Source organism: Trachurus japonicus, chromosome 9, assembly GCF_045865225.1.
Source record: "Trachurus japonicus isolate A0001 chromosome 9, Traja_1.0".
Lineage (NCBI taxonomy): Eukaryota > Metazoa > Chordata > Actinopteri > Carangiformes > Carangidae > Trachurus > Trachurus japonicus.
This window is the reverse complement of record NC_140915.1, coordinates 16784443-16811665: the sequence shown is the minus strand read 5'-3', so window position 1 is coordinate 16811665 and position 27223 is coordinate 16784443. Positions and strand designations below refer to the sequence as shown.

Below are 27223 nucleotides of genomic sequence, written 5' to 3'. Positions count from 1 at the left end.
GAATCTTAGTTAGTGAATGAGGTTGAAATGTGATTTTTTTTATTGCTGTGATGTTGCATGGTGGTATTGATTAAAATCCAGGGAGCCAAACATCTATTAAAAATCCATTCATTTTACAGTAATGCAATTACATACAAGGCTGAAATAAGCACTGTAAAGTAGAAACAGCTGTGCAGCAGTTCACAGACGTAACAGATTGATACAAAAATTAAGTTTCTCAACACCATGATTTTGACCAGGATGATAAAATTAAATTTGTACAATAAAAAGATCCAGTTTGGAGAATCAAACTGATAAAGACTGAGAGTTTTTTTTCGTTGTCTGCTCAGTCGCTCACTGAGCCAGGACTGCAGTCTGAGGAAAAACGCTGTCATCAGTGGGACGGATGGGAGCCGGACAGCCGGTCGTACGGCATGGCCAGGCCGATGTTGTAGTTGTAGCCGTAAGACTCGGTGTAGTCGGACCTGCAGATGGGCAGGACGTGATCCTGCGACAGCGCGTCCTCGGAGAAGTCGTAGTGGCAGATCACTCCCCGGTGTCTGGACGAGAAAAACAGCAACAAGTTCACAATTTATTTCACCGTTCAAATGTTTAAACTGAATGAATTCAGACAAACATTAACAGAGGATGGCTCAGTTGTAAGTTTATACCAGTGATGTATTTGCTTATTAATTTGAATTTAGTTAAATAAATGATGTAATTCAATAGGCAGATAAATAGTTATTAGTTAATAGTGTGGAGAATATTCTGTGAAGACACAGACACTGTGGCTTTGTTTTAGGGATAGCAATGTAGGTTACTGTCGCTTTAAGAGAAATAAGGTTTTCCCACAGAGCCACATGGTTTTGTTTTCATAGTATAGTCGGAGGATTAGGACGACTTAACTTTGAATACTCGTCTAAGACAATATTACAACACTGTGGAATAAAATCTTTGAGTTTCAACTTTGGAAGAAGGTTGTCTGGGATCTAGTTGAGCATTCTGGGAAATGAATGCACTTGAGTTTGTACAGTGCATTTGAAACTACAGCAGCAGGAAAACAGCACAAAACCCAAAAAAGTAGCCACAATTTCAGTTATTGTACATATGACATAAATCAATTAACACATATCAATGGGGTTCAGAGGTGCAGGAGGCTGCATTTTATTGTCTCTCTGGACAGAGACCGGTTAGATATCTCCCTCTTTTCCAGGTTATTTATGCTAATTTCTTTATTTACAACACAGAAAGTCGAGTGTTGGGCTCTTCTCTCCTCTTGGTAAAAAAGCAAAAACATGTTACAGTGTTCTATAAAACCTTCAGGTGTAAGAGTATTTCTGACTCAAAGAGTTTCCCAGGCTTGTGATAGAGACGTGGTGGATGCAGAGAAGAGATGCCACAGGTTAAAAAAAAAAGAGGAGGAGGGTAGAGGAGTGAGATCAGTGACCTGCGGTGAGCCGTGAGGTCGTCGTCCGTGATGCAGGCCCCCCGCGGCGACTTGTCATCTGGGATGTTGGCTGTTACCAGGGTGCTGGTGTTGAAGTGTACGTGCCGCACAGGATGTCTGCAGGACACAAAACAACACTTCCAATATAACATGACGTAGAAATCACCTTTTCAAATCTGTGCTTGTAAGTCTTTTTGCAAAAATGTTTCTGCGAAAGGTTATAATCAGGAATCAGGAGCTTTCTAAGAATTTGTGATGTTTTTTGGTTTCAAAAAAAGAAAAACAACTCATTGCCACGATTGAGATACAAAACTAAAGCTGTGATGTGTAGAGAAACACATCTGACATCTTTTGAGAGCTCTTCATCTTGCACATGTTTCCTCTTCCTCTGGCTTCGAGGAAAAAACAAAGTCCCACCTGTTGTGCATCTCCCACAGCTTCGCTCCCATCCTCATCTCCCACACACACACCAGTCCTTCGCCTCCGCCGCTCACTATCTTCCAATCGTCCGCCTGCACCGACGTCACGCCCAGGTGGTGAGCGTACAGCGACGCCACCGAGGAGCCGGCTCGCAGGTCGAAGACCCTCACCCTGAAACACAGCAGAGGACAACATGGTCTGCACTGGGTTTCTCAACTTTACTATGAGCCAGCAGGTTGTTACTGCTTGTTTTCTGAATGTTGTGTTAATGCAGCACAAAGTGTTTTTCAGGACGGTTTAAAGGGATAGTTCACCCTAGAATGATATTTTGCTCATTATCTACTCACCCTCATGTTGACTAAGGGCTGGAAGAAGTTTCAGAGTCCACCGTCCCTTCTCTGAGTTACAGGGGGTCTTGGCGTAGCAGTGCATGTCCATATAACGGTTGCAAAGGGACACCAGAGCTCTTCGTAAAAAAACACACACAAAAAAAACATCCAAATACCTCCATGATGCTCGTATGTAATGTCCGTCTTGTGCTGAAGCCCCAAATTGCGTAATTGTCCCGAAAAAAATTAAATAAATTATATTTTAAGCTTGTTTGTAGCGGAAGCTTCTCGAAGCTCCTCTTCATGGTCCGTCCAAATCTCGCGTGATTCGCAGTAACCGCACTGACACCGGCGCAAATCACGCGAGATTTGGACGGACCAGGAAGAGGAGCTTCGAGAAGCTTCCGCTACAAACATGCTTGGAATGTGGACTTATTTAATTTTTTTCGGGACAATTACGCAATTTGGGGCTTCAGCACAAGACGGACATTACATACGAGCATCATGGAGGTATTTGGATGTTTTTTTGTGTGTGTTTTTTTACGAAGAGCTCTGGTGTCCCTTTGCAACCGTTATATGGACATGCACTGCTACGCCAAGACCCCCTGTAACTCAGAGAAGGGACGGTGGACTCTGAGAATTCTTCCAGCCCTTAGTCAACATGAGGGTGAGTAGATAATGAGCGAAATATCATTCTAGGGTGAACTATCCCTTTAACAAGAGTGCAACGCTGCAGATGAGTGAGCACAATAGCGTCAGTCATTTGCAGTGAAGCAAGGTCATTCTGGATTTCACTTCCTGCTTACAGAGGCGGAGATCTCCAACCAAGACCACTCCAGAGAGAGAGAGAACAGCTTGTCAAAGACTGCATTCACTGACAGACAAAAGGACACTATTCTCACTTTGTTTTTTTGAAGAAAGCGCCGCAAGAGCAGCAAGAAGAGAACTTTTTAACATCCAGTCAGGAGACCAAAGACAAACACAGGCTGTAGCACATGGTGCAGACTGTAGCTCCGGCCTTCATCCAAGTGTCACAAGATTTCACCAACTGATGTTTACAGAGACCAATCAGCCAATTATATATAAATAAAATTTAAAAAAGAAACAATGAACTAGTGATAATATGAAAAAGATGTATAAGGAAGTAGTACTGTAAGTGTGGCACATAAAATAGCTATGAATGAAAATGATGTCACATCAGATGAACCGATTACTATGAATTAAGTGGAATTAAGAAATACAGTGTAAAAATGTAAAAGTATACTATACAGGATGTGTCGACTCTAGTGTAATTAATTAATTTAACAAATACAGAAATTAATTTAAGCTTTTAAACTTCTTCTTTAAAAGTCATTGTTTTAAATTCAGTTGTAGACTTCATAAATGTTGACCTCTCCTGGCTCTTTGAAGTTTTAAAGAATTAATTTGTGCTTTCATGTAATTTCATCTTTCTCTTTTCTTTCTTTAGGACTAACTTACTGTGTTTGTTTGGATAAAGATTCTGATAAATGTGGATTTTTCCTTCTTTCTAGTCCTTTATCTTCTTAAATCCTTTCTTTGAAGCGCCTCAATAATTCTGCTTTCAGATACGTGCTCAGGGCCGCCCCTGCCTACACGCAGATCACGCACAGTGCGTAGGGCCCCGCGATCCAATAGGGGCCCCTTTTTGCACAAAGGATGTGCATATGCACAGCCGTGGTGCGCGCTACTAGATCAGCTGTCAGCGCGAGGCAGGAGAAGAGGCAGAAGAGACCTTTTTTTTTGTAATCTGACACCGCAAGCGCCGTCACGCGTCAATCTGACCAATCACTGGTCAGATGCGCTGCAGGCACTTGTCAAGCAGCTGCAGGTGAAGACGTGATCATGGCTTCGAAAAGAACCTACGACTCAGGCGCGAGCAAGAGGGGAAAAAAAGCAAAACAAGAGTAAACTCGTGCTTCTCTCGAAGGTGGGCATTTGTTTAAGTTAGTGCTGGGCCGTATTAACGGTGCTAATGGTGTTAACGCCAGCACTAGTAAAAATGTAAAACTTTGTGGCATAAGCAAGCACTAAACCTCCATGATCAGCACAGCTGCTGCTGCTGCAGGTAGGAGGAGAGATGCTGCTAGCCTCCAGTAGATGTGGACTGTGGTCTGGAGATGAAAGTCATTTTCCAGCGGCCCTTACCATTTATTAAATGTCTTGTTAACACCTTTGTCTGCATATGCATTCACCTCTGTTGAAAGGCAGTGGTAAATTTATCAGTTGTTGGTCGTATTTTCGGCTAAAGTTTATAATCTATTTTATCTCCACACAAGGATCTGTTGGTGAATTTAATCTATGACAGGCAGCTTTGGAGGAGATATTAGAGATACATATTGATAGAAATGAGTGTATTTGATACTTTGGTTGACAGAAGGAACTAAATTTGAATGTAGCTACATTTTGAAATATCAGTCTATTTCGTACTGAATTAGTATGTTTTTTTTAGGATTGTAGTTGTAGCCTATATAATAATAATATTATAGATGATAATAATGACAATAATAGTAATAATAGATAGCAATAGCAATAGTTTTTTTTAATTAATATTAGTATAAGTATAGAACTGCTAAACTGCCAGTATTAGTGGTTGTAGTTTGCATTATAATCGATTATAGGAGGGCCCGACGAAATTTTTCCGCTTAGGGCCCCATTTTGGTCAGGGACGGCCCTGTACGTGCTTTATGGTATATTATGATTATTATGATTCATTTGATCTTTTTAATTATTTAAGTGCCAGTAATTGTGTTAGTATTCATCATCCAAAAGAAGAAGAAGCCAATGAGAACAGGATTTTTTTGCTGCTGGGTTTCATGAGCACCACAGGCCCAGGGGAGATGCAGCTCCATCTGTTGTCATTGTGGCTTTATTGCAGCTGAAAGGATCCAGGACATGACTCCATCCAGGCTCAACCTTCTTCCAGGACCTCATTACCATAATCCAATTCACTTTGGGGACTCGGACATATTTCATTTCCTGTTTCCAAGCATTTTTAAAAGAATCATAGTTAAACGGCTAAATGGGCTCGGCGGACTCGCTGTCTGCTTAGTTAGTTGTGTCTGTTTTAGTGGCGTTACGTGATGGAGGCGCACGTTTCGACAATGAGGAACGAACATTATTGGCACGACCGCAGGGAGCCATAAATCTGAAGCTGGAGGCGGCTCCGTCTTCGGTGAAGCTGTCAGTGGCCAGACTCCTCTTCATTAATCAGGACGAGCCTTGGCCTAATAAGAGCAGAGTGGGAGAGGCTCGGGCTAACTCCTGGACAGTTTGGTCCCTGATCATTATACACTCAGGATTAGGTTTGATCCAAACCTGTGATTAAATGAATCTGCTGCACTTTTAGATAGAATTTCATCATCTGTTTGTCAACTTTACTCTCCCCAGAGCTGCAGGAACACTGAGCAGCCAGAGCATATAAAAACAGGTGATTGTTTCTACTGAAGCTGATTGGTGTTCATTTAAAACTTTATCTGTAATTTCAGTCAAAAAAAACAACAACAAAAATCTAATCAAAAGAAGTTGCCTGTTTTAATGTTATGTGATTATATAGTAGGTTATGTGATTATATAGGTGATTTCAGTATATATATATTTTTTTACATATGTTTTCTTTCCATGAAGCAAACACCTCACAGACTGACAATGTAAAATGATGCTCAAAACTATAATGAAATGAAATAAAGCAGATTCTTTAAAAAATGTAAACATATTTTCCTACACTAAATCAAACAAAGAGTGAAAGAAATAAAACCGGACACAAATTTTTTAATTGAAACGCAGTGAATTTTTTAGAATTGATTTTTTAGTGAATTCTTTGAGTAGAGGCGACGCGGTGGAACAGTGGTTAGCATCGTCACCTCTCAGCCTCGCAGGAAGAAGATTTCTGGATTCGATCCCCTGGGCCCTTTCTGTGTGGATATATTTTATATATTACCTCTATATTTTTAATATATTGCTCTTTTTGTATCTCTTGCTATCTGTGGTTTCCTGTTAATTGACTTGTTGTGTGATTAGGTGTGCTTTGGGACAGGCTAAACACCCCATGCATTTGGATTGATTTACCATTCATTTCTATATGCTATTATAGTGAGGGTCATATTTTGTCTCGTTTAAATTAGTTTGATGGTTTTTGAATAATTTTCTGTGTGATGATTAGTTATTTTCTATGTCTTATTTAAGATTACTTTTATTCTATTGCTCCAGGTCTTGTTGATTATGAATAAAAAATCTTTGAGAGCTCTATTTAGCAGTGTGCGGACATTTTTCCTCTTTTTCCAGCTTCCTCCCACAGTCTTAAGACTTACACACTGACTTTCGCTGCCCTGTGATAGTCCGGTGACCTGTCCAGGCTGAACTCCGCCCTCGCCATATGTCAGCTGCTGGGATCGGCTCCAACCCCCCACGACCCTGCACGCATGAGTGGTATGGATCGCCAACAGATGGATGGATATTCGTCTTTTTGGCACAAGATGAACTATTTCATCCACTAGCATTAATATACATATATATGATGATTAAAGGGATAGTTCAACATTTTGGCAAATTGGCCCATTGCCATAATCCCTATAGTCTATAGGAGTAGCTTTGTTACTTTTAATTGTTGGTGCAAGATATTTTTAGAACAGCAGAGCAGAGCCGCGAGCTGCTCAGAGCTACGCTATGGAGGCTCATGGGATTTCTTGGTTTACAGAGTTGTTTTCGAGGCAAATACAGAGACTGCTTGCATGAATTTACCTCTAAAACAGGTGGTAACGTTCTGTTATTATCTCATAGCGTGGTGAATGTGCAGGTCACAACTTGTCCATGAGAGCGTTTTGGAGTTGTTGGATTGTGGGTTTGATGAGGAAAACCAAGAAATCCCATTAGCCTCCGTAGCGTAGCTCTGAGCAGCTCACGGCTCTGCTCCGCCGTTCTAAAAACAGCTTGCACCGACAATTAAAGGTAACGAATCTACTGCTATGACTATAGGGATAATTGGGCACATTTGCCAAAATGTTGAACTATCCCTTTAAAGTTTTCAAATTGGCAGTAAAAAAGTTTTGAGTGAAGAGTGAAGTGGTCTTGAGGCTGGACTGAAGAAGTGCAGACCATAATAACTGTAATTAGAAGTGACCGACAGCCACAGGTACGACACTCGTTTATTCTTCCCTCTCTTTCTGTTTCCACCGTTTTGCTCTTTGCTCCCGTTAGCGCGGCGCTGGCGCTGGCCCTCCTCCAGACAGCCCTTATCAGGACCACTCATTTGCTCCCTGGATCTCACAAATAACAGAGGGACGAAACTCATTTGGACAAAAAGAAGGCATGCATTAGGCTCTGGCCTTCAGCCACGCTGTCGGGGGGCCAAGATCGCCCCACTGTCCCTCACCCCACCCCATTTTCCATTTGTCCTGGGCTGTGCTGCATCAGCTGGGGCCAAAGTGGGAGCGCCAAGCTGCTGTGTGTGTGTGTGTGTGTCTCTCTCTCTCTCTCAGAAAGTAAAGCATAAAGGAATTGGATGAAGACACTTCTACCGACTCCTCTGGCAAGAAAACAACCCTTTGAATGTTTTTTTTCCTCATTCAAATGCTGCTGTTGAATTATTTCCTACAAGAATCAAAACAATGCACAACATTTCCTTCTGGCGCCCGACACCAACATCTTTAACTGAGCACTTTCTTTTTTGCTGCTGTACAGCTGCTAGGAGTCATAACTAGTAATAGAGTAGAAAAACAAAACACACACACACATATACACACACACACACACTATGATGTGGTCTGTCTTTTTGCTTTAAGCCAACTACTTAACAGCCAGATGGATTCGGTGCTGAATAGAAACAGCGGGGGCAGCTTTGGACGAAGACGCGCCAGGGATTTCTCCTCTCCTGCCAGCTCATGCACTGCGGCGCCCGCTAACAAGCGCAGAATGGACAGAGAATGGCTCTTTTATGTGTCTTTTTCCTCATCTGGAGAGCCAGGTTAGCGTTGTTGCTGTGTGCACGGCACGCAGTGGATGTGGATGAGGCCGAGATGTGTGTGTGTTTGTGTGTGCATGTGGTTTTCCTTTTCTTCTATAGCATTCCAGGTATCGAAGGTGACAGACAGGAAAAAATGTCTATTTAAGAAGAGAACGCCTCGCATCAATGCCTCGGCCCGAGCTTTTCAAAGCTTTGTTATTGTTTTTTCAAGGCGACACAGACGTGTGAATACACCACAGAGATCCTTTCTTCTCACACAATTTCCTAAACACCTGTTTTCCTCTGCATGTAGCTCAAGCTTCCTTCATCAGGTGTCACTGTGAGAAAACTATTAACAGGCACCAGATTCTTGGCTCAGTTTCAACTATTTGTGATGTTGACGATCATTATTGGGAAATACCACCCCATATTGTGTGTGTGTGTGTGTGTCGTCTTCTTATCTTTGTGTCTCGGAGCAACCTACCTCCTGTCTTTGTTTCCACACACCAGCAGGTGAGGAGCGCTGTCCCTCAGGTTGACGCATGTGAAGTCTCCCGGAGAGTTGCCGACGGAGGCCGCAGGTTTTCCCGTCTCTAGGCTGTAGACGTGGATCTGAAAAGTAAGGAAACACAATCGTTAATAAGAATCAAAGCCTATGACAGTGTTTTCATGGGTGTTTTCAAGGTGTGGCCCAGTTTATATAGTATCCACTTAAGGCAGCATAATTATCCTAAATGTACAGCTAAAGAAAACAAGAAGTTTTAAAGGTCTCATATGTGAGATTTACCAGTCTATATTGATTATAGATGCTATATTAATACAGGAAAGTATCAAAACCCAAGTGCACAGAAAGATTTACAGAGGCTGTTCTCAGAAACCGCGCCCAAAGATGAGCCGTCAGGACTTCCTGTAACTTTGTGATGTCACAACAAAGCAGGCACTGCTATCATCTGTGCCTCCACTAATCCAGACCTGCCGTTAAATCTGTCAGAATTTTGTTTACTTGAGTGTTTTACCTGAAATCTGATAGATTTTTGATTTGATCGTTCACTAATATATCTTCTTATGCATCACCACTTCAAATAAAACAAAATAAAATAAAATAAAAAAGTGTAAAATATGGGACCTGGTCAAGCAAGCCAAAGGATAAGATGATATCCTTTAACTTGTCTAGTGACTTTCTCTGCCCTAAACTAAAAGACAACAGACTAAAAGGACAATCTTGGACATTTAGACTTTTAAAACCCTGTTAAAACAGTCTCAGTTACTTGACTGTAGGTTCAATCCACACTTCTGTTACTGTCTTTATAAAATACTGAGATTCTTTTCAAGTCCTTATATTCCCACTTTAATTACAGCTTCCCAATTAAGACAAAAGCCTGTCATTTACAAACTGCTGGAACAAGACGGATGCAGCCAACCATTACAGCGGTAGTACAGAATATCACACAGACAGATGGACACTCAGAAAAAGTTTCATCTTATTTAAGTTTTCCTGAAGTTAATTCTTTGTACATTAAACCATTTGACGCTACACACTAAGACAGAACTGACACTGGAGATCAGCCAATCATTATAAATCATACAACAGAATAAACTCACTGCAGCGACGTGTTGCCAGTTAATTAAAAGCACAGCAGCATTTAAGTATTTAAGCTCGGGGAGGAAGGAGGGAAGGAAGGAAGGAGGGGGAGTGGGTGGGAAATCCACCTTGAGGCAAACTTCAGTCGGAGTCAGAGATACACACCAGCGCCTCTGGCTCGACGGCTGTGGCGGCAAACTTTTCGCAGCAAGTTACAATGATGTCATCTGGAGCTGGCCTAATTGGTCAATTAGCGGCTGGTGTTTTCTCATCCAAATGAGACAGAACAAACAGGATGACCGCCAGGCAAAATTGTCTTGAATAATTAAAACGATAAAGAAATTAAACCAAAAGGAGGGATGGTGGGAGGGAGGGAGGGAGGGAGGGAAACAGAGCCAGGAGGTAGGAGAGGAAAGGAAAACCAGAAAGTGAGATAGAAGAAGAGAGGGAGAGAGTGGCAAAGATAAAGAAATTTCAAGGAAGGGAGACAAAAAAAGAGGTATGATGTAAGCCTTGAGGAGGTGCCAGAGGTTTTTATGGATCCCTTATTTGGGCCAAGCAGAGCTTTAATTGTGCACCACCCAGGGGCAAAGCCCAAATCACACCGGACTCTGAAATGACAGCTTGATAGGATTTGGACGGCGGAAGAGAGAAAGAGAGAATGGAGGACGAGTTGAGAAAAGAGGGGGGAGGAAGAGGAGGAGGAGGAGGAGGAGGTAGAGATGAGGTTCATCCTGCTGCTGTCAATGAATCATTACAGGCAGACATGTTTTATTAGATATCTGCCTACATCGCCTACCAAACTGAGGAAATGTCACCGAGGATAATAGTGTGTGCATGTGTGTGTGTGTGTGTGTGTGTGTGTGTGTGTGTGTGTGTGCATGTTTTGGCGAAGAATAATCATGAGCCCGACAGTAGAGGAGTTGTTAGGTTAATGCACTCGCTGGAGGCTCGGTGGTGAGGCGCGCATGCAGACAAAAGGAACTCTAATGGTGGCTTGTACTGGGATGTTAATGTAATTACTCTCTTTGCTTAAATGAAACATTTTGCAGCACTTTACAGCAAAGCTTTTATGTTTCACTACACTACACTACACTGCACTGCACTGCTGCATGCACGGGAATGGAAAACCGACCGCCACAACCACCACAGAGGGGCCCGGGCCGCCCCGTCCAGCTTATGTCACTGATTAATGTTCCCTCAAGTGAAGGGGAGGAACTCACCAGTGAAATTAACCTGCTGAGATGAATGGATGGAACAATAATAATAATAAAAAAACAAAACAAAACAAAACTCCAGACTGCTTGGCTCTCTGCCGCCCCATGATTCACCGTACTCCATCGTACACAAACACCCACATCTAAACAAATATGGCTTCAGAGACGCCATGTGGACAAACACCATGTGGGGATTAACACATTGGACCAGATACGCTATGATGGCTTCGTGTGGTTTGGTATTTCCAGCTCATCTTCACAAGACAGAAAAGGAGAGGCTCAAACTTTAGGTAACACTTTATAATAAATACACACTATTAAGCATTAGTTAAGCATCAATAAATACTGAATTCTTCATTTATAAAGCATGAATACTCATTAGTTTATAAATACAGTGAGTGCTTAACCCTAAGCCTATGAGTAAAACATTTTATATTTTTTATATTTCCAGCAAATCACTGAAGATGTGCATCATCGTGCGTGCGTTTTAGTAAAACACATTTGATCGTATTCACTCTGTTTGTGCCGGAGCTTGTATGTATGCAGTTGGGGTTTGGGATTTCTCCGTGGACAAACAAGAGAGGCTACAAGTAACGGTCTGATGAAAACTAAAAGCCGAATCACAGAGCACAGGATTAGTTGGCCCATTAGTGGTTTGGAGTTGGACGCTGCTGTGCAAACTAATTAAATGAAGACAAACAGATGAATAAATAAAGTTGTCAAACCAGTGTCATCCACAATGTGATTCTCCTGAACAGCACCACACATGGAGTCACAGCAGCATTATAGCTACATAACACATAAGTACCAGCTGTGGTCACCAGTATATTACCCTGGTGGCCTCAGGTGCCTAACAGGTGTATTATTGTTATATAGTGGTTGGTTCCCTACACCTTTACTTATTCCCTTGTGATCAAGTCCCAGTGGCAGTGGCCTCATGGCGGCATCGAGCAGCGACCACCAGGGACACGGCTCCTCTAATAGTCCCATGAGGCTGGATTCAAATTGAGTCTACTGAGTTTAGAAAAAGAAAAAAAAAAAGATCTCAGCAGAAATCAACATGTTTACAGCCTGATGCCATGTCATTCTTTGTGCCAACTGTATGAAAGCTGAACTTTTAATGTGGATTAAAGCTTAAAGTTTTAAATAATTGAGAGACATTTTGAGTGAGCCGATCCTTGCCACAAACACTCTGCTCCACACAGGCTCCACCTCTCTGCTCTTTGCTCATTTTTGGATTAGCCGAGAGGTGGGCGGAGTCGGTCACTGCCAAGATGGCGACAGAAAAGCAGCCCGCTCCGCTCCGAGCTTCAGAAACTTGTGTGTGACATCACAGAGGCCACATCCATCATTACATACAGTCTGTGGGTGGCAACTGAGACAGGTTGTTTTCTGCAGCATCAGTCCTTATATACTGAAGACATTCATCACGTCTACAGAGAATTTTCTTTTTCTTTTATCTCAGTCAAATTCAGGCTTTCATTACCTTAAAGGGATACTTCACCCAAAATCAACAATTCACCAATTTTCTACTACTTCGGAGAACTTTCAGTGTTATCAAAATGCTTTTGGAGTTCCAGGGGGAAAGTTCTCCAAACCCTTCCTCGGCATGATGGTGAGTAGAAAATTGGTGAATTATCAATTTTGGGTGAAGTATCCCTTTAATACAAATGGCATCCATCTAAACCAGGGGTGTCAAACGTGCGGCCCGCGGGCCAAAACTGGCCCGGCAGGGGGTCCAATCTGGTCCTCAGAATGAATTTGCCAAGTGTGAAAATTACATAGAAGGCAGAAGAGGCATAATATTGTTGAAATTGCACATGTATTTTTATCAGATTGTTCATAATATGTTTTGTAAAAGAATAGTTCATTAACTGTAAACATCTTATAATATAAAAGGGAAATGTTCTTCTTTTTATTTATAGCTAATAATGCTATTATTACACTGGTCCGGATCCAACTGTGCTGTTTGTGGCCCATGAACTAAAATGAGTTTGACACACCTGGTCTAAACATTAGGCGTGGTCGTTCTGTCAAATTTGGTGGGACGATCACGCTGTTGGAGTAAGAGTAGCCACAATACACGCCTACCTAACTTCAGCAGATAAGATAAGACACGTCAAACCAAAACCTGGCAACGATCCAAAGAAGCAGAAAAATTAGTCGAAACATGTCAAGCTAAAGAAAATAATAAACTTGTCTTTGATAAAAGAAAAAGAACGTTTGAGCATCGGTCCACAACCTTGATGACTCATGTCCTGATCCTAATCTGTGACCATATGATGACCCATCTCACAGTCGTTATACACGGATCTATCCCATATGCGTACATACTATACACCAGACAGGAGTTCATCCGTCCAGCCCCTCTGAACCTGAGACAATGAGAAGATGACAGTATTTCTGACAGCACTTGCGCTCTGTGGCAGATCCACAGCAGTGAACGGATAGTTTGCCAGTGGAGATGCCAGAGAGTGTTGAATGCCCAGCCACGAGCTGGGTGGGTGCCTGGGTGCCCCCCAGTCCACTGGCAAGAAGGCTGCGAGCAGTAATGAGGATCTGGAGACTGGCTTCGACCACACACACACACACACACACATACACCAGGAAAGATGAGGAGGCTTAGAAGACAAAGCCACAAGCTCATAATAAAGAATAAAACCAGGATACGAGTGAGACTCTTCTCTGTCGTCGAGATAAATCAGCTTTTTGTACTTTAATCTGTCAGACTTTGAAACAAAACTCGGGGAGAGCCGCTGAGTCTGAGTCAAGTTAACAAAAACATGACAATGTGTTCGAGTTCATCAGAGTCAAAATGCTGCAAATTAAAATGTTTCACTGCTCTGTGGGGGGGGGGGGAGGTGTGAGACGACTTCCTTGGACGCCATCTTCCTGCATTTTGACAGATTTTAATGAAGCATATGTTTTCTCACAAGAGGCCACGGTAAAAAAAGTGTCTGTCATCATCACCGGTTGCAGCCATCGATTCCTCATGTTCTCGGCGGAATAAAATTGTTGTTAGAAGTGTGACAGACAAGTTGATTAAATTTGTAAAATATGTTAATTAGTGAAAGAGGTATGCTAGTCATGAATTGGCATCAAAAACCTCACCATGGAAACCAGACAGATGTCCTGTGCTTCTGTGCTACAAAATACTGAATCTAAAATGCAGAGTTTACAAAGACAAGTTCTGCTTTTTACCTCAAAGTCTTCAATGGTGAACACAGATAGAAATTTCAGTGCCGATCGGAGTCGGTAAACTTTAGTCATGACGAATGTATTTGCATAACTGAAAGAACTATTTTCGGAAATATGTAAAGAATGAATATTTTAAACAATGGCGGACCTCTTTATTGTTATTAGGCTTTTTTTTCCCCAATATTTTTAATCAAATTGGCTATAAATATAATGTCCTAGTGTCTAAAGTGACATCATCAACATCATTAAAAAAGTAAGAAACGCTATGACAACATTTGTCATTATTTTTGCTTGAAATGAGAGTCAAACATACCAAAAAAATTCTGTTATCGACTAATGATCTACTGCATCACCCTTGTGGGAAATCCATTGGTTTCAGATTCAGCATACAACTAAAAAAAATGAAGAAGCGAGACTCTGGATTCAAATCAGACGTCTTGAATGTGAGTGAATAAAAAGTGTGCAAACTAAACGAGAGGAACAGAACAGCTGCCTACAATTATAAAACTGATTCAAATAATCTTGCACATTCAGCTTTTGCTCCTAGAGCATCCTGGGTATTGAAGTCCGTCTTAATACAAATGAATGAAATGCAGTCTTTTTAACTATTTTATAACTTATCAAACGTTTATTTGAATATAAATATATTAGAATAAATCCAACCAAATTAATTTATTGTATAGATTATAATGACAAGATAGCTTGATAGTTAATGTATGAATAGGGGGTGGGAGTAAATAAGTTTCACTCCTTTTCAGATACGAAAAATCCAATTATTTTCATTTTCAATTATTTTCGTTTTTCATGTGTTGTCTTTGTAAAGTATGTATTTGTTATATATGTCCATTACTGTATTATTTCTTATTTCTTTTGTCCCAAATAAACTGAAACTAACTAACTAAATGTTAACTTATATTCTTAGAAATAATATGTTATTTCAAATTAATTCTCAACACCATTAAATCCAATAAAAGTAGTACAATTAAATAATACGAAATACCTGATAGTTTACATATAAAAACAGTTATTCTCTACTCAATGTGTCCCTGAGCCGTAAAAACCGGTTTCATCTAAACCGCTTATTTCTTCCTAAACATAAAACATTTCCAGCAGTAAGTAGATTTTTTGTTTCACATGTGTTGATGAGGTCAGGCCTTTCTGTGTCTCACTGCTGCTCTCCCCTTCGTCCACTGTGTGGAGCTGCCACTGTGTTAGTCGGAGCTCTGTTCCAGCTCCTCGGCTGCAGGACAAATGATGTCAGCGCAGCAGCAGCAGCAGCAGCAGCAGCAGCAGCAGCTTTACCGATAACCTGCCGATCACAAGCTGATCCCTGCACACACCACCAGTCTCGTCTCCACACAAACTAAAACATCTGCTTTTTAAGTGACAAACACTTCTTTTCAGATGTTGCACTGATGAACAAAAACAACACATCTCCACCGGCTGCATATTTGCCTCCTGATCCCAACAGAGCCGCTTCTCTCATGGCTCGTTGTAACTTTCTATGTAAAGACTAAAGAGTCAATTAGGTACGTGTGGCCCTTAGAAACACAACATTATTAGAAACAAACAGCTGCAGCTCAGGGAACGAGAACATTTCAAGGCTGCAGTAATTAGGAACGTGGCCCCAAGGTGGGCTCATTGCTATTTAAACTGGCTGCTTCTACTATAAACGAATCCCCTGCAGGTCCATCATATTCATGTCAAAGGGGACTCAGGGGGTCACAGAGTAATAATGATCACACACCCAAGGGACCTGGTTTACATTAACACACACACACACACACACACAGAGAGAGATACATTTGGGGAACGATCTTTGTTTGCGACGCATCTAAAAGTCAGCTCAGAGTGCGGAGCAGCAACGTGAGTGAGCTCAGTGTTTAAAAATGCAGGAGAAGAGTTTAAAGGGATAGTTCGACATTTGGCCCATTGCCATAATCCCTATAGTTTTAGGCGTAGGTTTGTTACCTTTAATTGTCGGTGCAAGCTATTTTTAGAACAGCGGAGCAGAACCATGAGCGGCAGAGACTGCTTGCTGAAAAACTGCCCCCTATGGGAACGTGCATCAGCGGTTTTGCATGAATTTACCTCTAAAACAACTCTGTCTCTTAACGTTCTGTTATTATCTCATAGCGTGGTGAATGTGCAGGTCACAACTTGTCCACCAGAGCGTTTTGGAGTTGGATTGTGTATTTGATGAGTTTGATGAGGGAAACCAAGAAATCCCATGAGCCTCCGTAGCGTAGCTCTGAGCAGCTCGCGGCTCTGCTCCGCCGTTCTAAAAATAGCTTGCACCGACAATTAAAGGTAACGAACCTCCTGCTATGACTATAGGGATTATGGCAATGAGCCAATTTGCCAAAATGTTGAACTATCCCTTTAATGTAATTAGAAAAAAGCAGAGCAGATGAGCGTTTCAGCTCCTTGGCAGTAGTTTAACAGATAATGGACTAATGCCAAAAACCTTTCCTCAGTGCGTTCACACCTAATTCCTAAAGAGAAAACATGTGTCATTCATTTTGGGCAAAACAAATTTACTTATCCTGTATAATAATTTTTCCCCATTTTTTCATTATGCACCTGTTGAGAGCAGAAGTGACCTTGTTAACTCTATTGGAAGCCTTTCATTTCCATTAATGGGGAACTGTTTTTTTTTGTTGTTGTGTTTTTTTTATTTTTATAAAACATCTAAAAATCCAGCTGCAGATTTCTGAGGCTTTGCCATCACGGACGTTCGAGCTTTTGTTTGGTGTTTATTTCTCTTCCTGAGACTTTTCATTTCCAGGGAGCACAAAGGAGGACTTGATACAGCTCCATCACTTCCATTAACATGCAAGCAGCAGATTGTTTGTTATTCCGCACCAGAGTGCTGCTCACAATGAACTAGATAATCATCGTCACCATACGTGAGTCGGTGGCAGCAACATGTAGTTCAATTAACATTTAAATAACACTGCCAGTTTCTGTTTCTAGAAAAAGTGCAGATTTCTTTTCAGAAGTCAACAGATAAGTGAGGATTAATGACTCTCAGGGGAGTTTTTTATTCTAATTGTTTCACTTTGTTTTGGACCAGTTTTCTTATTGAAACCTGCCCTCTAACACATTTATCTGTGATCTCAGACCTGAGGCTGTTTCCCACAGTGAAGCCACAACTCCACCATGTCTGGAGGTGCCAGTGAATCATGGACCCGTCATGAAGCGAGACTCAACAAAGACGTTTCTTTTTACTAAAGTGTCGACATTTCTGCACTTGTTTTGCTCCTTTTATGTAAAATATATGACGGCTGTCAGTAAATTAAAATATTATATCACAATTTATCACATGAGTGTCCAAGATGAATCATGATTAAGCACAAATTAGCTTTTTTTAGTTGTTGAAAATTTCTCAAAAATGTAATAAACGATAAATTTGCTGCTTTGTGCAAATTAAATTTAATCATACATAACAAAAAAAAAAGAAAAACATTGTCGAGAAGACTTCACTGCATTTGGCACAAATAAAATATATTGATCAAATATAATGAGAACAACTGCAAAATTAAAAACAATAGTGACGTTAAAAGGAATTTGCATTAATGCAGTATTATTGAGTTAACTTTTGACAGCCATAAAATGTCTGCCAAGTGTTAGGTTTGTCAGTATAGTTGCAGCACAGCACTGCTGCACAGCTCAACTTCCTGTGTAAACTACTGTTTTTAGATTCGGTGTGAGACATTCTTCTTTTATCACGCAGAAAATTTGCAGATGAAAATCTGATTGAAATGTTTTTTTTAAATATGAGAGAATGCATCTTTCTCTGGACAGTGACCAAACTGGTTCACGTAATTGCTGCCAACACCCACCTTGTTGCCTCCGTCGTGCATCGCCCAGCCCGTGCGCTTCACCCCAAACGCGACCTGGGATTCGGAGGCATCCAGGCAGGTGACCGGGTGGTCGTAGACCGAGTGGAGTGTCCGTGGCTCGTCTTCTCGGGGGTCCAGCAGGAACACAGCCTCTCCTGCAGCCAGGGCCGCCAGCGGGCCCTGCTGAGCCCGGCCCGGCACCAACACCAGGCTCTCCACCTGCCACACACACACACAAAGATCAACGAGCTGTTTACTGAACCTTTAGATATACTATGTATTAACCCTCTTAAAATTATAATCTAATATGACTGAAGAAAAATAACTTGCTTCTTTTCTTTTCTCTATAAAATGTTTTATGGATGCACTTTTTTAATTATATATTTGCTAAAATATATCTCTAAATATCTAATACTTAAAATGCAAATTTTCACAATTACCATGTGATGTTTCAATTTTGTGATAAAAGCAAACAATACGTTTATCTGACAACACAGATAACAACAAATCCTACATGTTACTACAGTTTCCTGACAGAAACTGTGGAATCAGAGCAGAAGGTGTGAAGTGCAACCTATTAATTAAAACAATAACACATCAGTATGGAGCATTTCACACATACAAAAAGACTTCAGGTGTGTGACGTACAGTCTTGGGGAGCTGCGCCCGGCAGATCGTCCTCCAGTAGCCGCGATCATCGGCGGCGTCGAGCCGGACGTCGGGCCCGGCCGAGGAGCCCAGGACGGGGCCGTCGGGGCTCAGGGCCAGGACCTGGATCCCCCCGGGGCTCTGGTAGTGATGGATGGGCTCGCCGCCCGTCTCTGTGCTCCACAGGTCCACGCAGCCTGGACCCAGGACAGAGAAGATACACTGACTGTGAAATGGAGTCTCCTACACACTATTATACACACACAAACACACACACACACACACTCGTACCGTCTTGGTAAGCAGCAGCAGCCACCGAGCCGTTGACCTGGACGTGACCGACATGCGGTCTGGGCTCCGTCTGCGCCGACAGACTGTTGGGCTTTAGGAACGAGGCCTTGGAGTCCCAGTGCAGCGTGTCCCACAGCCGCACATCACCAGACGTGTAGCTGAGAGACAAAACAAGGAAACGTCTCATTACACACACACACACACACACATGTATAATTCACATATTTCGCTCTGTGAGAAACAGGCTGATGAATGTTGGAGCAGAGCTGTCGGCCATCTTCCATCCCCAGACATGACGTCGTCCTGTCACCACTGCATCAGCTCCCTCCTGGACTCACTCTGACTTCTTTCTTGATATTTTTTTTGCTTTGTGAAATCTTCATGCTTTGGTTCACGATCTTGTTTGGTGGATCGCTGATGAACCGCTGCACCACGCCTTCTGAAAGGATGTCAGTCTATTCACTCCATTTCATTAAGATGAGCTGAAATCAGTCATCAAAGGATTTTAACTAAATGCAACAAGACGTGAGTTGTCAACAGTTTTTCAAGTTAAAACATGTAAATATGTCTGATCTTTACATAATCAACATATTATCAGATGAACTGTGATACCGTGGCAACAATTCAGTTATCTAGAACAGTGGTTCTCAAGCCTTTCTACCCCAAGGATCCCTAAACTGACACAAATTAGACCATGGACCCCCATTGGACAAAATTTTGAAAAAAACACACCAAAAATACACAAATGTTTGTTCTGAGACTGAATAACATTACTTTTTTTAGTCAAAGTACGTTCAAATTACTGCCAATGACGTGAATTTTTGGAAGAATTTCTGAAAAAAAAATTGGTACCATTTCGAGAAAAAGTTGGGGCCCCTTTTGAACCCTCTCAAGGACCCCTGGGGTCCCCGGACCACACTTTGAGAACCAATCATCTAGAAGATGTTTATTTTGCACAATTCACCACTGTTAACTTCATTTAAAAACTAACTTCAGCACAGGTGTCTCTCAACCTTCACCAGTATTCCTGTCACACTTAAAGCTGAAAGTATTATTCGGTTAATTGATCGATTTAATCAATTAATAGAAAGTGAATGGGCAGCAATTTTTCATTTCTTTGCTGCAGTTTCTCTCATGTGAAGATTGCAAAATAAAATGCGTGAAAAACTCAACATTTGTCACTATTTTCGAGAGTGGCTATTTTCTGACATTTTAGAGACAAGATGAAAATAATTTATCAGCTGCAGCCGTACACATCAAAGATAAAGCTGAAAACAGCTGCGATCCATTGATCAGCCTGAGTATCTGTGTCATAACAGTGAATGTGCCTCAGAACAAACCACCAAAATACAACCAGTGGCTCAACATGTGGAGGCTCGGATCACAGGTTTGTATTAAAGCAGATAACAGCGGCACGGCCGTTTCGGCTAATGCTGCGTTCAAGGCAGGCTTTTGAAACCGTAAGTTACAGCTTCAAGTCACAACTACGACTTGGTAGCGTTCCAGGTAACCCGTAGCTCGTGTTTTTACCGTCCTGTTGTCTGTGAAAGTTCCCTATAACGGCCACTCGTAACTTCCGACCCGTGAACTCGTACCAGATCGAACTGGTATGACTTCACAGGAAGGAAAAACACAAAGTACGAGTTTCCTTGAACGCACCATGAGTTAGCAGCCCCCGCCCTTGTCAGGCATCAATTGGTCCTCGTGCTACGTCACCACATTCACGCGCATCCCTTGGCTGCACACACAGCCCTTCATGCCGTTCTCTCCCCTCATTGGATAACACTTGTATCCCACAAGGAAAATTTTCTCCTCGGGTTACAGCAGAGCAGAGTGACGGAGAGACTCGTGTTTAGGCTGAAATACTTCATGTAAGTGATTGCTGACGGAAAATAGGACTATTTAGGACTTATATTAACAAAAACATTCCACTGATATCTGCTTTAACTACACTAATGTATCATAACTTTATTGATTATTTATTGATCTGATTGTACTACATGCAGCAGCCTGAGAGTCAGATTTCACCCAGCAACATTTCTCCAACACATTAGACTGTGACCTTCTCCCGCTCTGCTCCAGCCTCACCTCGCTTCGTCTCCTGTTAGTCTCTCCCACCCACAAGTGACAGCAGCAGAGTCACCCCGTGAACCTCCTCCTCCTCCTCCCCCACCCTCACCCCACCCACACCTCACACCCAACACACACACACACACACACACACACCTCACCCCCCCCTCCACCCCCACGTCTCCGTTGCTCTTTAACGGAGCGATCTGACGAGCTCTCGCTGCAGGAGACAAACCGAACCAGCCAACGTTACCGCCTCCGCAGATCAACCACCGTGTCTGAGCAAGTATCCGCCTCGCAGCCGCAGTGTGTGACACGGTGACAGAGTGTGTGACAGAGGGTGTACGACACGTGTGTGTGTGTGTGTGTGTGTGTGTGTGTGTGAGGATGAGAGTGGCATCGCAGGGGTAAAAACAATAGCAATACACACTTTCACTTAATTAGTACCTCACCTCAGTGCCAACTAGCAACAGGATGAAGATGAAGATGATGCTGAATCTGAAGTGATTTGTCAAAACTTTTCTTCACAGAGACTCAGACTTCCTGTTTATGACGCTGTGTGAGTCTCCAGGAGTCGTGGGGTTAATGAGCCTCCGTCCAAATCTCATTCTACTGATTTTCTAATAAGATTTTGTTGGAGGCAACTGAATCATCCTCGATTACTCTGAATCGCTATTGATTATTTAGTTAAACAAATCGGAGTACTTTCACTTAGCTAAATGACCTTTTAAGTACCAATAATGGGGAAAGTATTGATGTTGTGAATCTGTTAATAGCCTCAAGATCAGGAGGAAAAGGGACTTATGTTCACATTTTGCACCATAGTTTTGTTTCACAGCCCGATAATGTGCAAAGAACATTAAGTTGGGATTGTAATGGGATGTAGATATTGGGATGAGCTATTTCAATGTTAGTTTTTTTTATTTTCACTTAAAATTTAAGTTGATGATGTAATTTTTCTTAGGAAACAAACACGCCTCTGCACATCTTGGAAATATGATTAGTTGTCCTGTCCGTCTCTCTCTCTCTATATATAATAGCAACACAACATTTTATGGCGCTGAGATTTGAATATTGCACTTGGACATATTGCAATCTGGATTACATTACAATTAACTGTGCATCTATATTTCCTCTTGTGGACACTGTTTGGGTTTTATGAGTCCTAAACACATGTTACAACCTGAAGAGATAAGAACAATCTCCAGTGAGACGCAGCGGGGCCGATGGGAATCTAATCACATCCGTCCCAGGAGACGCTGAGCGTCTCATTGTGGGTCCGGACGATCCATCACTGTCACAGCTTTGACTTGTTTCAGACCAGATTTAGTTTAGTTAACCTGCTTTTCATAGACTCCTCCCTCACTATAACGACCGCTGTTACTACGAGTGTAAAAATGTGCATCAACTAGTTTGAATCTGAATCACAACATTATTATTACATTTGGCTTTTATGCAAAATGACTGGGAGGTGAGGGTCACAACTGCAGCTTCAGAGCAGCAGAAGAAACTTAAAGCAGAAGTAAGTGATATATTTGTGTTAATATAAGTCTTAAATAGTTATATCTTCCGACAGCAATCACTTACATAGAGTGTTTGGACCGAAACACGGGTCTCTCAGTCCCTCTGCTCTGCTCTGAGCCGAGGAGAAAACATTTATCGTATCCTACAGTTTTTATCCAATGAGGAGAGAGAACGGCATGCAGGGCTGTGTGTGCAGCCATGGGACGCTGTGAATGTGGTGACGTAGGGACGAGGACTGTTATGGTGCGTTCAAGGAAACTCGTAACTCGTGTTTTTCCGACCTGTGAAGTGGTACCAGTTCGATCTGGTACGAGTTCACGGGTCGGAAGATAAGAGTGGCCGTTATAGTGACTTTCACAGGTAAAACAGGTCGGAAAAACACGAGTGGGTTGCCTGGAACGCTACAAAGTCGTAAGTTGTGACTTGAAGCTGTAATTTACGGTTTCAAAAGCCTACCTGGAACGCAGCATTAGCCAAAACGACCGGATCGCTTACTTCTGCTTTAATGTAACTGATAATTACTACACATTTACTTACAGCCTTAAACATCAGATCATATGAAGACGTTTAAAGCTGTACATTAAAGAAAATAGAATTTGAGCCCACTGTGGGTCATAAAATTAGTGTAATAACTCATCTATCAGACGATGTAGGCCAAACTTTGTGCAAAATTCTATTTTTGATTAAATCCGGGATGAAAGTGTGGTATTTTTTTTTCACATTGGATAATGCAGGCGCACGGATTATATGTCAGCCTGATCACGATTCATCAGCCACTGCTATTGGATCTGTCATCCGCCAATCAAACGTCTGAGACACGCACACACACACCGAGCTCGGTCTCACCCCAAACATTGAATATCCCACCTGCTCGATAACGATCAGTCAAATTTGTTTTCCTTACTTGGGTAAACTCGTGGAAACTCGGTGCGACAAACAGGACAAACAGCCATTTCTGAACACCAAGTCGAGTTAGTCACCAAATAAACTGTTACTCTGGTTGTGACCACAAATACTGTACTGTCCTCACAGTCTTTGTTGCTCGTTATTCAAATATATGCATTATATTTCTCATAGAAGTAATTATTTGTGACTCTTTTGCACAAAAATATATAATAATTCTTGAATTTCCCCTGGGATCAATTAAGTATCTCTAAGTGTAAGTCTAAGAAAACTATAAAAAATAAAAAATAAAAAAATGAATGAAAATCACTCCCACTCAATAATTTCATTCTTTGCTGCTGAGTAAATCCCACAACCCATAATATCTGTGGGAGTACAGTACAGACTGGTTTTTGAAAAATGAAAATTGTCAATACAGATGAATCTAGATGTCTGTAGGTGATGGTGTAGTTTCCTCATCAGTCTTGTTCCTGGTGATGTTAACTACCTTGTTCTTCATCTTTTACATCAGCATCATCACTTCTGACTGTCCATCAATATCAAGTTACATCAGCAAAACACATTAAACGTGACGTATTGTTAATTAAATACCCAGTGATAAATCAGTAGATTTATAATGAAGGGATATCTTAATGCGACGGATAAAACAAGGCAGATGAGTCTGAAGTACATGATGAGAGAGTCGTGTGTTTGAGTCCTTGAAACTCACCCGGCCAAGACAAAGTTGTCACAGGAGCTGACGTCACACAAAACCTTCCCCAGCTCGTACTGCAGCTGGCTGATGGATCCCACTCGATTCTGCAAAAAAGAAAAAAGACCTATTTATAATTTTAATTTTCTATTTTCTTGTGCAATTTACTTTGTGCCTTTTACCTTTCTTATTTTATTTATTAGTGTGTTAATATGTGTGTGCATCTGTTTGTTTAGGATTGATTGTGATTTATGTGTCAAGCACCTTGCAGGAACACAAATATTTTGTTGCATATTTTCTGATTTTATACAATGGCAATAAAGGCAACCTTAATTTTAACAGTTATTATTTGTTTTTTTCCTTCCAGAAATCACATTATTTGTTTTATTGTATCACAGATAAGAGACACACACTGCTGCACTGTAAATTCTTCACTAACATCTGGCTGATGTGAGCTGAATTATGCACTAATTTGACCAGACACACTTCTGGGCAGGTTTGTGTTTTGTTTTGTTTTTTTTACATTTGGCTAATAATACAGTGATTGACCGTCTCTCTGTGGACTTGAAACACCTCGAGCCCACCTTCCAGTTGGAGCGCACGGTCTTGGCCGAGTTCCTGCAGTCTCGCAGCGTGCTCTTCCAGCAGGGGGAGTCGGACACGCTGGCGTCCTGGTGGTAGCCCTCCCTCGTGCACATCTTGAACCAGAGCACACTATCCTCAGCGAGAGCTCTCCATGCTCGGCTCACCTGGGTAAGGGAGGGGAAGAGGGCGAAGAGGGGGGGAGAAGGGGGGGGGCAGTGGGATGGTGTAAGTGTGGATTGAGTCAGCATACATTACAATCTTGCATCACTGCATTTGTTTGTGCTCAACGAGGCCCGGCGAGCTGCCAAATGGACCCTGTGCACCGCATGCTGTAGTTCTGCCCCAGAAAATGTAATTTATCAATCAATACCTAATTAAGTCACATGAGATATTAGGAGAAAGTCAAGGATTTCACTACTGTTGCAGAAAAATACATTGGCTTCTGCTGAGGTACTATCCATGCACTCTGATGGCCACTGTATTCTGTATTGATGGTAGCTTCTGAGATCATGGCGAGACACTTGCAGACAAACACACATCCTGACACACTTATTAGTTATTGCTAAGTGGCAGGTGGGAGATACAGTAAGAGTGTGTCATCGCTCATAATACTTATTCATAATTCATAATGTGTATGAAAAAAGAGAGGAAAAAACCACATGTGTGTATGATATGTTAGTAACAAAATAAAGACAGCTGATGACATACGAGGGTTTTATACGAGGTCAGACACCAGAGGGCAGCGAGGCTCAACACCGTCGCCACCAGCTGGATAGTTGGTTTGAATCTGTTCAGACTGTGTTAATGTAATGAGCAAGTGGCTGTGCTAAGATACTATAAAGAAGGAGCGTGAATAATACCAAGAGGCCGAAATCTCTGCTCCTCCTCAGGAAAAGCAGCGTAAAATACAGAATGTATTTAAAAGTATAATCCTTAAACCAGTCGTCAGGGGCTAGTTTTACCTTTGTGTTTGTGTTTTATGCAGTTTATTTCATAATCTACATGTGCTAAATGTTTGGTTTTAATTCACCTGTTCGGAGGGTTTCTGTGGGACGTGACTTAATTTCAGTTGTTTGAAGTTCACAAAGTCAACCAAAATAAACCACCATACTACCAAGATGATTCTTTAATTCATTCTCCGGTGTCTTCTTACTAAAAAACTCTGCTCTAGGTCTCCAAGTCTCATTTAATCACAAAACCAGAACAGAAAACAGAAAATCCAAGTCCCCCATCCCTTCAGATCCGGTCCAAGGAAAATAATTTAATCTGATAATCCATCAGGGTATATCATTATACAGAAAATAAGGTCGATATATTGCTGTTTACTATTTAATTCTGTTGCAGACACTTTTGTTTTTCATTTTGTGACATAAGAAAATTGTCCTACCTGTGCACATCGGCCGAGCTCAGTGCGGTCCAGATACTGGAAGATCTTCAGGGCCAACTCGTACGGCAGCTCGATGTCAAAGAAGGGAATGTCATTGACCTCATTCTGCAAAAAAAGAGGAATAAAAGCAGATATTAAAGAGGTCACTGAACTGATTTGGGTCAACCATCATCTTCACCATCATCATGATTGATGCTCAGTCATACCAGATCCAAAATCAGCTGATCCACCAGCTCCTTGTCTCTCTGCACTTTCCTCTGAGGCTCTTGTTGCTGTTGCTGTTGCTGCTGCTGCTGCTGCTGCTGCTGCTGCTGCTGCTGCAGGGAGGCGCTGCAGACACTGGTCCTGCTGTGGTACTGTCTCTTCCTCCTTGTCCTCTCCTCCTGGATCCGGTTCCGTAGGGGACTGGTCCTCCCGTCCAGCAAACTACGTGCAATGGACACATACTGAGGCTGGTCCTCTGTGTCTGCAGCAGCCTTGTCTTCTTCCTCCTCGGTGCAGACACGCTCCTCTGGTTTTGAAGGACTTTTGCAGACATTTTTAAAATCCTCAAAATAGCTGTTTTTTAAGTCTCTCTGGGTCTGGCCTGACTGACCAGGAACATCCCAGGAAGAGGGAGCAGCGCTGACAAGTGGCTGCTCACTTGTTTTACTCGTTAACTCTTGTTTCCAACGCTCCCTGAACGCATCAAGATCATCATCGGCCATGTTTCTCGATCATCGTTGATTAAAAACACAACAAAACACAGATAAAATACTCTGTAGTGTGAATATACAGGTTATGAGGGCGATTTACAGACAAACATAGCTTGGCACCGGCGCAAAACAAACCTGCGTCCTTCTCTATAAACAGTCCGACGAGGAACAACGCGCAGCAGCACAAAGGTTCCGCGAGTTTTTAATTCCGCAATTTTATTATAGAGGCGGCAACTGTCAGGGATTGTGTGTGTTTGTAACTACTTAAATACAAATATTTCACATTTAATGGAGGTAACGTGGTTATTTTTTATTTTATTTTATTTTTTAGAATAGTATAAAACGCACATTTTACAATTAAATGATAAGAAACAAGAACAAAATGTCCCAGAACAAAAGATCAAACCAGACAGGAGAGACTCAAGAGTTAACCATTGCATCTCTCTTTTGGGAA

The 27223-nt window shown here is 41.8% G+C and overlaps 1 protein-coding gene across 1 annotated transcript; it reads right to left on the bottom strand.

Moving 5' to 3' along the window:
- Positions 1-19: 19 nt before the first annotated feature.
- Positions 20-26926, bottom strand: fbxw8 (F-box and WD repeat domain containing 8). Its single transcript, XM_085786274.1, has 11 exons — positions 26281-26926; positions 26075-26179; positions 24687-24851; positions 24121-24209; positions 18915-19072; positions 18624-18820; positions 17976-18194; positions 8618-8745; positions 1844-2017; positions 1427-1543; positions 20-539 (listed from the first exon to the last, which is right to left on the bottom strand). The coding sequence occupies exons 1-11, from the start codon at positions 26779-26781 to the stop codon at positions 374-376; spliced, it is 2019 nt and encodes a 672-aa protein (XP_085642400.1). The 5' UTR covers positions 26782-26926; the 3' UTR covers positions 20-373.
- Between the last annotated feature and the right edge of the window lie 297 nt (positions 26927-27223).

Excerpts from the sequence above, each read along its gene's own strand:
- fbxw8 (XM_085786274.1), bottom strand. The coding sequence starts at position 26,781 with ATGGCCGATGATGATCTTGATGCGTTCAGGGAGCGTTGGAAACAAGAG. Across the intron at positions 24,210-24,686 it reads CCGTGCGCTCCAACTGGAAG|AATCGAGTGGGATCCATCAG; the intron begins GTGGGCTCGAGG and ends TCTTTTTTGCAG. Across the intron at positions 540-1,426 it reads GACCTCACGGCTCACCGCAG|ACACCGGGGAGTGATCTGCC; the intron begins GTCACTGATCTC and ends TTTCTCGTCCAG.